General features: G+C 39.6%; 1 protein-coding gene across 7 annotated transcripts in view; it reads left to right on the top strand.

The window, feature by feature from the left end:
* The window catches only part of esrrga (estrogen-related receptor gamma a), a 221,786-nt gene that overhangs the window by 163,572 nt on the left and 43,956 nt on the right, over positions 1–14,258 (top strand). For 5 of the 7 annotated variants that reach the window (XM_077518195.1, XM_077518194.1, XM_077518191.1 and 2 more), the window contains 2 exons: positions 2,821–3,245; positions 11,359–11,487. In XM_077518195.1, the coding sequence (XP_077374321.1) occupies positions 2,821–3,245; positions 11,359–11,487 (554 nt within the window). The remainder of the gene's footprint in view (positions 1–2,820; positions 3,246–11,358; positions 11,488–14,258) is intronic. The other 2 variants (XM_077518192.1, XM_077518190.1) reach the window with 1 other exon arrangement.

Below are 14,258 nucleotides of genomic sequence, written 5' to 3'. Positions count from 1 at the left end.
ATTAATCGCATGACTTCAATAGTTAACTGAGGATTGATTGCAACTTTCATATCTGTTCTAAATGTAACTACAATAAAGTGGACAATAAAATATTTTTTTTCTACGTTTTCATCCTCTTGTTACCATTGAAAGTGGAAAATGTTAAACTAATAGAAATATGGCTGCATCTTTTAGTCATTTCATAATTTAGTTAAAAGTAAAAAAAATATTGATTTGTGTTGCGATAATTTTTCTGCCACTAGATGGCATAATTGTAAGATGTTGGCAACAGCTCAGTGCATTTTTTTAAGAGCTATCTAATCTTTAAACATGAAGTAACTTGTGAAATTCTGCACTATATATATATATATATATATATATATATATATATATATATATATATATATATATATATATATATATATATATATAAAATGCAATTTGACCCCAATCTCCACAAATGTAAGCATTAATATTACATTTATTACTGCTAAATTTTGATGTGGCCATGTCAGGCTTTACAAGTAAGGGGCGATCAATTTAAAAAAAAAAAAAAAAAAAAAGTGGTGTTAAAGGAACTTTAAATTAACTCAAAATTAATGCACTCATTTTGACACCCCTAATTAAAATCATCCATCCAATTAGTCATTTTCCCTGTATGACGTGACGGTTATCTGTAATAATAACCACCATACTTTGATCTCAGTAATAACAATACTGAAGACTTGATTCACTATTCCCTTGATAGTTTGTCTCTATTTTCCATTAAATATTGTTTCAAGATCCAAATATCCACTTTTCTGTTCTGATATTTTCTCTGTTCCTCTTTGCTTGTCAGTCAGCCTACCTGTTTTCCTTGTCGCCATCCATCCCCCATCCCCAACCCCCAGCGCAGCCTTCCTTCTCCCAAGCAGCCCATTCTTCGCCAAAGACACTGTCTGTGTTTTATGGGTCCCAGCAGTACGGGGATCTTTTACAGGCCGACTGGACTTTAGAAGCCCCTCGTTTAGCAGCATCCTGCCTTAATTAAAAACCCCTTTTGTGCGCTCTGCCTTTAACAATGACGAGCGAGAGAGGGAAGGGAAAGGAGGGTGAGGTTTAGTGGCAGAGTGAGAGAAAGAGCGTGGCAATGCAAGGACCAAGAGAAAGAGATAGATGGCAGTGAATAGGAGGTGATAGGGAGACAGGCAGCGAGATAGTAAAGTGGACAAAGGATGGGAAGGGGAGATATAGACAGCAAGAAGATAGTTGTTAATTACAATTGGCATTAACAACGCTCTCCTTAGGGGAGTATGTAAAAGAAGACTTGTACGAGGAAAGGAAAGAGAAGATCACTAAAGGAAATGTTATTCTGTGCAGGTCCTAAATTCTTCAGCCACCAGTGCGTATTTGTGGCTGTGGGTTAGTATGTGTGTGGCTGTCTTTGTGATGATGGAGCAGCAAAGAGGCTGCTTACTGATTACCTTCATGTTGAACAAGCGCCTATTGACTGGCGAGTGACGGATGAGCGACCGGCCCCAAGCATGCTCATGTGCTTGCTGTGTGTGTGCGTGCGTGCTAGTGAGTGAGAGAGTGTGATAGTGCATATGCCTCCCTGCTTCTCTGTCATACACAGGCTGCCCCTAGTGGTTCTTTTGCTACCAATGTTCTCTTTGTCAAATGAATGGGGAGGGGGGTTAACGATGGATGGATTTTTAAGAGCTTTGTAGCTTGTGAGGAAGCATACATAAGCAGAGAGACATGACCCGGAATCAATTAATTAATCAATTACGGGATTGGTCTTAGGCCCCTTTTTGAATTTTAATTCTTCATCTAACCAAGACATTTTGGACAAGTCTATGCTTCTTCTAACTTGGTGGGAACAATTCGGAGAAGGATGAGTTAAAAAAATAAAAATAAATATCTGCAATATCTGCAAAGGAAGGACTGGCTCCATGTTGTGCTCCAGTTTCACTCAATGTAGTAGTTGTAATGGCCATGTAGCTCTATATTTGGTTCTTTATCTAAATATATGCATGTTTTCTATTTGCCAAGCTGAACGCGAGCATCTTTGATGAATGCTGAAAGAATGGTTCCAGGAGTGACTGCTGTCACTCTCTTAACTCATTTGCTCCCAAAGACGTATAAATACGTTCTATTTTAAATGTTTTAAGTGTCCCAAAGATGTATTTTTTTGTTTGTTTATTTATTGAACATATAAACACATAAACATAAAAAAAAGTAGCAAATAGAAAGTAAAAAAAAAATAACATAAAATAACATAAAAGAAACATACAATCAATGACAATTTACATGTTCATAGGGAGTAGGAAGAAGTTGAAAACCTATCAAGTCCTACCCCTACTCCTTCGTCTTTTATGTTTTTTTTTAAGCTAGCACATACAGAAGGCTTTGATGCAGCCTTTCAACTGCAAAGAACGGTTGAAGAAATGGTAGTTATTACACAAACGGCCAGCAGCTGGCAGCAGAGTATAAGAGATCAACCAGGGCCATATTGCAACAAGCTGATTTCCCCACAATTCTAAACAGATTTGTGAATAATGACGAAACGTACCTATATTCTAATGCTAATTGCTGCAGAACTGAAATAGATGGAAATATACATTTTTTTTCCCTGAAAGAATCAATCTTTCTTTTGGTAGGTTCCATGTTTTTATAGCAATTTAACACAATATTCCGTGGGCCTTGCAAAATCAGCCAAAATCCATTAAAACAGCCGCGGGCGAAGGGGCTTCTTCAGTGAAAATGGCTGCGAATGAATGAGTTAATAGGTCGATTCATCGTAATTGCACCACATTCTAATATATTCCCCCTCTTGTTTTTTCTGCCTCCCTCCCTCAGGCTTCTCTGCAGAATGTCCAGTAAGGAGCGCCACCTAGAGTCAAACTGTCCGTCCTCGTATATAAAGACTGAGCCATCTAGCCCCGCCTCCTTGACCGACAGTCTAAACCACCACTCCCCCGGCGGCTCCAGCGACGCGTCAGGCTCCTACTCGTCCACCATGAACGGCCACCCCAACGGTTTAGACTCCCCGAGTCTCTACGGCTCTGCCGCGGGGCCCTTGGGTCCCGCCGGCGGCCCCGGATCAAAGCGCTACGAGGACTGTTCATCAACGATCGGGGAAGATTCGCAGATAAAATGCGAGTACATGTTGAATTCCATGCCCAAGAGGTTGTGTCTGGTGTGCGGGGATATTGCTTCTGGCTACCACTATGGTGTGGCGTCATGTGAGGCCTGTAAGGCTTTCTTCAAACGCACCATTCAAGGTTGGTTTCCATTTTCTCTTGTCTGCATGCATGTCTGCTATTCCGAGTAGTTGCGTTTAGTCTAGAACTGAAAGGAAATTATCTTTTACTCTGAGGATTCATGTCAAAGTAAGGATGCAGTATCATTGAGGTTCAGTGCTTTGCTCATCATCAGTGCCTGTTTCTTAAAGTGGCGTCCCTCAAGGATCTATCTCAATCCCCCTTTTATTTCCCCACATAAACTTAAAGTGGAACCTGTGATATGAACTTAATCCTGCCTTTACTTTACGAGCAGAAATATGTTCCCAAGCATTTTTAAAGTAAGATTTAAACATTCAACATGATGTCATGCATGACTTTAGAGCAGGAGTCTCCAAGTTCGGTCCTCGAGAGCCCCTATCCAGCCTGTTTTCCATGTTCCTCTCGACTATCACACCTGATTCATGATCGGGATCGTTATCAGGCTTCTGCAAAGCTTCCTGATTAGCTGATCATTAGATTCAGCTGTGCTGAAGGACGGAGACATGGAAAACAGGCTGGATAGGGGCTCTCGAGGACCAAACTTGGAGACCCCTGCTTTAGAGCCCCCCCCGGAAATTTGGTTGAATTCCAAAGAACGGAACTTGAAAACTGTACAGAATTGCTATGACAAATATCATCTATTCATCCATTTTCATGACCGCTTATTCCTCACAAGGGTCGCGGGAGTGCTGGAGCCTATCAATAAATCTATACATTTTAAATCTTACATTTTCACATTAAATTGTAAAATATACTCAGTTGAACATCCACTTATCGTCATAGTATACTGATGTTATTTCCAAACATAGCATTTTTGTGCCGTACTATTATGAAATCAAAAATACTGTACATTGAGCATGTATCATTTGCATTTAATTCAATTTTAGAATTTTAGACATCCTCAAGAGTTTCTTCCTCTCTACACGACATGTGTTGACACACTTACCCTAATACAAGTATCAGTCCAGCTTCAAGCATGGGCACAGACCCGCCCCAAGTGCACCCCCAACCTTGACCTGTCGTCTTAAGCGCTAAAAACAATTTCTTGATACGATTTGCATTGCCAGATCTAACCGCAAATGCTCGTCAGCAACAGTGTTGTTGGCAGGAAGCCTGTTGTCTAGGTGATCATATAGAGTCACAGCGTGGTCACAGGTCAAGTCTAGAGGTGAGGAGTTCAGGTTAGCAGGAGAGGAGAGAGGGGATTGAGCAGTAATCCACATGATGAGCGGAGTAGCGGGAATTGGGCTCGCTAATCCTTTGTGCCACTCGTTACATCTTCAAGTGGGTTTGCAGGTATTTGGACCATGCTATTGTCCTCTCAATTACGATCGACTCTGAGCACAAAACCACAATTATGGACCAATAATCTGTTGATTGAAATTGATATCCCAATATTGTCATTATATGCCAGAATGTGCTCTTATTCAGGTTTTTAAAAACGCAAATCGGACCCCTTTTTGAACCCGAATATTTGGTCATATAAATGCAATTGAATGAGGCTTGTGTTCTGCACATGCTCCGTTTGCAAGGAATCTTGGTCTTTTGTGTACAAAAAGTACTTGTACGAGCAGCCATCTCATGCACGTGCGTACTATCTACGGAAAGTGAGTGATGTGAAAATAACGTATTTTATCAAAGGTAGAACATAAGAAGTGGAAATGACGTCTATTTGCGTCATTACACTGTCCGTGCGTCACAGTTTAGGCGAGTGTCGATCACATTACAATTTAAGGAGTTAGTCTGTCTACTCCCACATGTAAATGGATAATTAGGAATCTTTCAGAAACATGAATTTTAACCTCAAGCCAAATATTAACGGCATGCAAATGTAGTCATTGTAAACTGGATCATCCACCAATTTTTCCAGTTTTATATTTTGTGTCAGCGACATTTCGTCAACTTTTTGAAAATGTGCTTCTAGTTTGATACACACTGCTGATATAGCATAAAATAATGTTCAAATTACTTACCTACCGGTATGTTTTTAATAGTTATATTTATCAACACTATAAACACTGATCATATTAATGATTTCTCACAATAATTGTCAATAATGACTTAAGAAGGTCGTAAACAATTATCAATATGCAAAACTGTTTCTATAAATCTTTGACTGTATTTACATTTTCAAATGGTCACTTCTATGACATTCCAATGTCCCATCACTGGTGAACTATTTTTAGAACAGGCCCTGACTGTACTGTATATACAGTGAGCCCTTGCTATTCACAGAGGATAGAAAGGATCGAAAACCGAAAATCTACGTAAAATTCACTGACCACTGAAACGCGTTGAGAACTTTTTTTTTTATTTATTTTTTTTATTTTTTATTTTTATTTTATTTTTTTGTATTTGGCAGTCCACTGCATATGCACTAAAAAGTCGTTTGACAAAAATATATATGATAAAAAAAATAATACAAGAAAAAAAGGTCATGTGGAGCCTATTTTAATAAATGTCAAGTACTGTCACAAACACACTGAATTTAAACAAGATTCAAATAAAATGGTTCTCTCACAGAATGTACTTCTCCGCTTTTCTCAGTGGATGCAACAATGTCTGCCTGTGTCAAAAAAAAAAAAAAACCTTAGCAAAGTTCACATTCATTTGTTATTTATTTCTTTACATTGCCCATAACGTAGTAGCCGGAGTTTCTATGAAGATAAGTTGAAGTTAGCGAGTACTAATCGTCCCGTCAGTCAGCTGTCAGGTCAGCACGCTTGTCTGTCATCTTGCTACAGGAAAACTCTGCTTCCAAGCAGTCAGCGGTCCGGCCATCATTGATCTACTGAGTCAGTCAGCCAGTCATATCAGACAGGATTCATCTATCCGTCCACCTATCCGTCACTGCTTTCTTTTGCTTCTGATAAGCAGCTTTCCCAGTAAAACCCTAGAGAGAAGGGCCAAACGAGGGGGGGGGCAAGACAAAGGGGGATGGAGGTCTTATATCCACTCGATGCTCACTACCCACAGATGACCTGTATGTGTTTATTATGGGATGAGATCAGGCCACGGCCCATGCCCGACAAAGAGATTGGGCCCCACACATGTCGAGATAAACACACAAACTCCCCCTTAAATAGACTGTCACGCGCACCTCCCACGCACACACATGCCTTGTAATCACGCCGCGTGATGCTTTGACCCCTAATTCATCCGCGATTGCTGCCCTGTCTAAACTGTCCACGTGGCCCATTTCATTTCGAGAGCCTGTTAAAAGTTCAATAGGTGAGGACTCACTTACAGATTAAACACAAGCGTAGCGCAACTGTATAGATATGATGCCCAGCTTATTTGGCAGTGTGACCTTGTGTGTCCGCCTCGCTCTTGTTCCATCATTTTCACTCCACTTGTAATCCCCCACCAATTCCTTTGCTGTAGATATATGTTGCGGGTCATGCAGGCTACAGGTCACGATACTTGAGTAGCATTGGGCCACTGTCACGAAAACTTCGCATGTGGACACTTCATGAGGCACACCTGAATGGTCTAATGAGATTCGATACAGAAGTTATAATATTTGAAAATTCTAAAGAAAGTTAATGGTATCTTGTGTAGATTAGTTTCATATGTATACCTTGTATGCACATTTTTTTTTTTCTGGTAAAAGGACCAAAAAACACTTGAATTTAGGGCTGCTCAATTATGGAAAAAAAATAATCATCATTATTTTTGGCAATAATTTAAACCACGATTATCCCAACGATTATTTATTGTTTTGTTTTTTTGTTAAAAAAAACAAGAAAAAATGCTTAAGCATTTAAAAATATCAAGACCAATTTAAAAAAATAGAAACACTATTATTATGTAAGTTCGTTTTGGACCAAATAGAATATACATTGAAGAAAATTATAATAATATATATATTTAGAATAATATAGTGTTATTTATTTATTTATTTATTTATGTATGTTGGCGGAGTGCAGCTTGTGCACTGTGAAGACGAGCAATTATTTTTTCGTACAAAACAAGAAAATGTTTACACATTTAAAAATATTAAGACCAATTAAAAAAATAGGAGCACTATAATTAAGTAAATTCCTTTTGGACCAAACAGAATTTATAATAATATATATTTATAATAAAATATATATTTATTTATTTTTGGCAAAAACTTGAAGTTGGAGTGCAACATGTGCACTGTGATGATTATTTGGTAATAAAATGTTTCAACGTAAAAATCAAATAAATATTAAGACAAATACAATTCTTTGAAACACTAATTCTGCAAGTTCCTTTTGGATGAAACAAAATGTATTAAATTAGTTATTTTTAAAATTTAAAAAGGTACAATGTATAAAATTAGTATTACTAAAAAAAAAATACGATTATGTTGATTTTGTAATTGCGGAGTGTATTAATTGAAATTGTAATTGAATTTTGATTAATTGCACAGCCCTACCTGAATTTTTAAATGATCCATCCAGTTAGTGGAAAATGATTCAGATAATCAACTAACCAAATTCTACTTCTATCCTATTTATACTTTATGTAAATGAAGCTATCATTACAGTTGGCGTGTTTGGCTTGCATACTGTCTTAGACCTACTGGAGCAAATGGGTCATGACATTATCATTGGCCACCGTGCAAGCCAAACTCTTCCGCACAGTGTCTGCGCACGTTGGCTTGCGTGCATGTCAGTAATACGAGTGTGCACACGTGCTTGTGTTTATGCCCGGGTTGTGTGTGTCAAAGTTGTGCGCTTTGGCTGCAAGCAGGGCCAGGCTCAGATGGGCAGTGGCAGCCATATTGGTATGTTTCAAGCCATTAGCCAATAAAACCGCAGGTAATCACCAAAAAAAAACACCTCCAGCTGGACAGGGAGGAGAGTGCGGAGTGGAAGAAGTAGAAGAGAGGAGGACAAGAAAGAGAACAAGCTTTTGAACGAACAATACATTTATAGGAGGAATATTGCAATGGAAAAGATGGAGGATGGTGGCCAAGCATGTAGATGGAGAGTTGATGTTTTGCACGTGTGTGTGTGAGTTTGTATTTGTGTGCGCATCACAGCATGGAGGAAGTGGCTGTGGCAGCTGCTGTTTCTGTGGCGTCGGTCCAGCAACACCTGACAACGTGCATCTATCACCCCCTTATTGAGAGAGGGGGATGCATAAAGTCGAGTGTGGGTGTGGAATGACAGGATGAAATGAGACGAGAGCCACAGAATGAAAGGTAGAGCACCAAAGATGGCTTTCGGTCAGACAAAGTGGCGGTGAGAGACAGAATTATGTTGTGAATGAGGAATCTAAGGAGGCATCTATTGATAAAGTTGTCCATTTGTCAGAAGTGAATGAAACGCCCGCTAACTAATCAAATTCTGATATGGTCACTATGAAGTTAGAAATTGAAGAAAATTTTACAATTTTAAAACCCTATCCCAAAATAGAAGTCAAATGTGTTGGAATTTAAAAGTGGTTTTCATTGTTAAAATGTTCCAAAAAGTGTCATTAAAAACAACTGTACAAAAACTGAAGCAGTATCTCCCATCGGAAATAATGTAAATCAAAATAATCCATCACAGACAGGTAAAAAATGTATACAGAAAATAATTTTATAGAAAATAACTCAAGTTTATCAAAAAGGATCGAGGGTCAAAATTATCATCGCAGTTTGAGTGGCAAAATTGGAATTGTGCGCCTCATTACAATGCACTGAATAGCAAAATTAGAATCAACCTCCAAGACATCCTGAAAAGCTTCACTGGGCTGAGTCGTTGGCGTTACCCAGAGCAGGTAATCAGAAGTTGAAGGCACAGCTTGGTGCTACTTATGCTGTACCAGCTAGTTAGCAATGCGCTATTGCACTTCTGCCACTGACCTGAATATATGACTGGATAGCCGATAGCCCATACATGCCGTTGTGCAAGCCGTTGAAGTCACAGGGCGACCTTCTTGCTCCTCCCATCTCGCGAGCAGACTACTACAAAACTATACAGTCCATGTACAGATGAGACATATACAGCGTGTAGACAGCTAGTATAAGGCCGGGGGCGGGGTGGGGGATTTGTGGCGGGGTGTTTACTATTTTTTAACAAGTAAAAAAATAAAAATAAAAATTGGACGGTATGTGCTGCTTTGAAGCCCCCCTTTTTCTTTTATCGCTCAGTTCCTTAGACCCCAATATTACATTTGGCAGAGGCATCTTTTGTTGAATTACAGTTATAATTATTTAATAAAAAAAATGTTCAAGTTTCCTCCTATAAACATAATAAAGCATATAATTTATACATGTATTTAAGGCGGTGGCACGGTGGATGACTGGTTAGCACGTCCAGCAAAATTTTGTCGAAAAACATCTCAAACAGTGGTACGAAAATTAGCCTACTTTAAGGCTGCTCAACTCAAGTATTTTTTTTTTAATAAAACATCACCTCTTTGACTGACATCAGTGAAATGTCCTATTTTATTTGAATATTATTAGAAATAGATATTTAAAAACAATTTGAAATGCCATTACAGATGAAAGGGTTGAATCTACGTCAAGTTTCCGTCCATTTAAATAAGCTACAATTGTACATATATCGTGCACTTTGTAGACACAAACATTCATGTTGCAAAGACTCCACAATGGTGGTCAATTGTCATGCAGCACGTGGACACACACACACACACACACACACACACCTCAAAGGAGATTGCAGGGGATTTGCGGCCCTCATATATCCCCCCTCACGGACACCGATGGTCTGCATGTTATACAAAAGAAGCCTCCGAGAAGAATCATTGGGTTCTATAAGCCCACCTCTAGTGTCCAAGAAGAGGAGGCGTGTAGGCAGAACTAAAGACGCACACGCTCCTGTGCAGCCATTCCATCCTGATGTTCTTGTTTGTACATTTTAACCTCTCTACGTGAAGGATGTCACAGCATACAAAGAGCATCCAGACTGCTCGCTCCTCACGTTTCATCGTCCTTCTACAAATGCAGGCCAATTTAATATGTTTACTATTTAGCATCCTTCATGCAAACCAGTTTTGAGTCGAGGTGCTGCAAATCACCAGCTGTAAGTGTCTCTTTAGCGCACTTATTCATTTAGCTAGTCTACGTGCACTAACGAGGCCCATTACGGACTAAGGTTTGCCGTCATTAGCACATCTAGCCTTAGCGCTAAGTAATTGCTGAATTAATGTGCTCCACCAGTATCTTCCACATTGCGAGCTAACATGTGCCATTAGCGGCGTCTATTAGGTTTCCCCAGTGTTTAGCATGTTTAGCCAGTTACTTTCACTAACATGGCCAATTAACGAGGGTCTTGTTAGCCATTAAGACCAGTTTGTGCATTTAGCCTTTTCCCAAGCTAACTAGCCCCCTTAATCAGTGGAGTAATGAGAAAACATCCTCTCTACAGCAGCAGTCAATAGTAATCATTGTTTATTCACTTTCACTGGGAGACACTTGAGCTTACTCGGCTACTGGAGCAATGTACTTACTTCTGGAAGAAAACGAACATTTAGAGAGGTTATTTTAGATGTATTGTATTATTTCTTATACCTCTACAAGTCAATTTTGTAACTTGTCTCTAAAATACATAACTGTCCTGAAGTGGAATGAAGCTAGCTAGCTAACTAGTTAGCTGTATGCTAACTTTAGCACATTTACGCAGCTATTGTGCCAGTGTTCATCAAATGAACAAACCAAAAAAAAAAAGGGAGGCCAAATGTCATCTGTCAAGCACAAATATATGTAGTACGACGAAATAATAGTAAGTAAAAATCAAACATCTTGGATGTCATCAGATGTGTTTTTGGTGGCCAAGGTTTTTCACTTAACAGACTTAGATTAGCTAATATTTTTATCCTGAGCTCTGAGCCACTGTTAGTGAGTGATCTGCAGCCGGTCACGTAACCTTGCTTTGACACCTGCACCTTCAAAGTGCGTGACGTACTCGCTTACTTAATTATCAGAGGTGGGCACTTCCGTCATTAAGTAGACACGTCATTGACCGATGCCCACTTTTCAGCGAGAGCTTCCGCATTTTCGGTGAAAGCTTTTTATGACGCAAAGCCTCGAAAAAAAATACACGGACTGAGAAGGACTGTCGGTACTGACCCGTAACCTGTTTCTGTATATTTCCAGAATTGAACCTTCTCCTTTTGTGCTTCCCCTCCACAGGCAACATCGAATACAGCTGTCCAGCCACCAATGAGTGTGAAATCACCAAGAGGAGACGCAAGTCGTGCCAGGCCTGCCGCTTCATGAAGTGTCTGACTGTTGGCATGCTGAGGGAGGGTAAGGGAAAAGGTCTCTTCCTAATCTTTCTCCGTTAGCTGTGAGCGAACACAACATTCCAGTGGTAGTATTGACGAACATTCAAATACAGAACAAGCAGGGTTAAGTGTTAGTCTTGCTCCTTTTTCGATCTTGAAGTTTGTTCATATATACTTAACTCATTTGCTCCCAATAACGTGTAAATCCGTTTTTTTTAATGTTCTAAGTGTCCCAAAGACGTATTTATACGTTTTTTTTGTTTTGTTTTGTTTTTGCTAGAGCATACAGAAGGCTTTGATGCAGCCTCTCAACTGCAAAGAACGGTTGCAGAAATGGTAGTTATTACACAAACGGCCAGCAGGTGGCAGCAGAGCAAAGGAGATCAACCAGGGCCATGTAGAAAAAAAGCTCAATTACTTATCATTTTAAATAGATTTGTGAAAACCGATGAAACTTAGCTCTCTTCTAATGCTAATTGCTGCAAAACGGAAACAGATAGAAACATACCTTTTTTTTCCTGATGAAAGAAGAGACTTTAATCTTTCTTTTGATAGGTGCTTTTTAGCAATAGAAAACAATATTCTGTGGGCCTTGCAAAATCAGTCAAAATCCAATAAAACAGCCGGGAGCGAACGGGGTTGCTTCTGTGAAAATGGCTGGGAGTGAATGAGTTAAGTGTAAATGGAAATAATTCTTGGTTTAAGATACTGTAAGATGGTCACTTTCTACAAACACATGCCCACAACACCTTTGTTATGTCTAAATGAGGTAACATTAGTCGCTCCAGCAGTGCTGAAAAGGAACAACTGATATGACTGCCCTGGCACCACTTTGATTAAATACACTCATTTCTCTTTTTCACACTCCCCTGGTAGCTCTACCCCTTTCTCTGCCTTTGCTCTTCCCACCTCTGACCTTTCCACTCCCACCGCACTTTCTGCCACGCAAGGAGGAAGAGGACGGCCGATAGAGAAAGTCTAAGAAACGGGAATAACGGCCAGGGGAGGGAGGGCGGAATGGAGGAGGCTTGGGAGAAGAGATTGATTTATAGGCGCCGAGGAGAGGGGCCGGTGGGGGGAGGATGAGAGGCATCGGGGTGGCCGAATGAAGTAGAAAGTGTGTGTGAGAGAAAGCAGAGGGAGAAGGAGGGTCAAGGTTGTAATTGATGGGAGACCTGGACGTCGCCCCCCCCACCCGCCGCCCTCCCCTTTCCCGGCCGCGGTCAGGGAACGCGGGCGAGGCCGACGCGCGGCAGCCTCCGCGCCATCCATTCTTGTCTTCGCGCCGCCCTCCTCTTCTCCCACTCATGCTTGTGCAACCGCTTCATCCATCCACTCACCGTTACATTTGCGCTCCTCTCCATCCCGACGGGGTGACGTAACACTCACCGCCGTGGACACTTTATTAGGTACGGTATGCCTTCACAGTATAGCGACAGACAATATGAGCGTTGATAGTCGAGAGGATAACAATGTAGAATTATTAAGGGTTAATAATTAAAGTTACTTTAAGTTAAGGTTAAGGGTTAGTGCAAGAGATTGTAGTTCTAATACACTAATTTTTTAGTTTTATGAGTTTTATGACTTTACTGGTACTTTAATTAACTGTAATTGAAATGACATTGAAGACCTCGTTGAAAGACCTTATCAATAAATGTTAGATTTTTTTTTTCTAATTAGCCTCTTAACTCATTCACTGCCATTGACGGAAAAAGACGTCAATGTCTATTTCTTTTTGCTGGACTGGCAGTGAATGTGTTAATTGATTATATATTAACTTAATACACTAAATCAGTGATGGTCTCAACCACACTTTGAGTGGCCCTTTGATTAATTTGAAAAAATTGGGGGCGTTTTTTTTTTTTTTTTTTTAATGAACAAAACAAACCAAAACACACTGATAAAAATTCAATATATTTGTTTTTCATGGAAAATGAGTAAATGTGCAAAAAACAAAATATTCAAAATTAAAAAAAATATTGTGGAAAAAGCGGGAAAAAATTGAGTTTTACGTTGTAATATCACCATTCACAACTTAGTACTAAAATAATCACAGTATCTCACGAACCATTTTGAGTTGAGTTTTGTGAAAAAATGCACAAAATGACTTCTTGCACTTAATATTGGTTTGCTGTTAATCAAAGCAGTGTTGTGCCGTCCTTGAATTGTAATTTTTTTGCTCTGCGAATAAAAAAAAAAAATCACGGTCATTATTTTGCTGTAGCGTTTTATACATGCCCTGCGATTGGCTGGCAACAAGTTCAGGGTGTCCCCCGCCTACTGCCCAGAGCCAGCTGAGATAGGCTCCAGCACCCCCCGCGACCCTTGTGAGGAATAAGCGGTCAAGAAGATGGATGGATGGGTTTTATACATGTTTTGAAAATGTATTATTAAAAATTAAGTATCTTAAGGGCACATTTGCACATGCGAACCCATTTTGTCCATATCTAAAATGGCATTTTTTGTCATACATCTGGTTAGGAAGTGTGCGGCCCCATGTGGCCCCCAAGTCGCACTGTTAAAAAATTGTGGTGTACTCCAGCATTTTAGTTTTCTTAAATAAAAAATATTAGCTGTGACCTGCAAGTAGAAATAAAAAATGAACTCATTTTGGAGCTGTCGGCTTTTAAATTTTGACTTTTATGTGTTCATTTTAGTGGTTGTAGTTTTAAATGGTGTGTAGCTACACCTTATCATACCGATAGTTGTTTTTCTAATGTGTTCATCTCTTCTCTTTAGCCAAATAGGGCAACCAAACATTAAAAACACCTTTCATTTTAATGCAGTACACTGCAAACTGCAGCC

Source organism: Festucalex cinctus, chromosome 4, assembly GCF_051991245.1.
Source record: "Festucalex cinctus isolate MCC-2025b chromosome 4, RoL_Fcin_1.0, whole genome shotgun sequence".
Lineage (NCBI taxonomy): Eukaryota > Metazoa > Chordata > Actinopteri > Syngnathiformes > Syngnathidae > Festucalex > Festucalex cinctus.
This window is presented reverse-complemented; position numbering and strand designations above follow the sequence as displayed.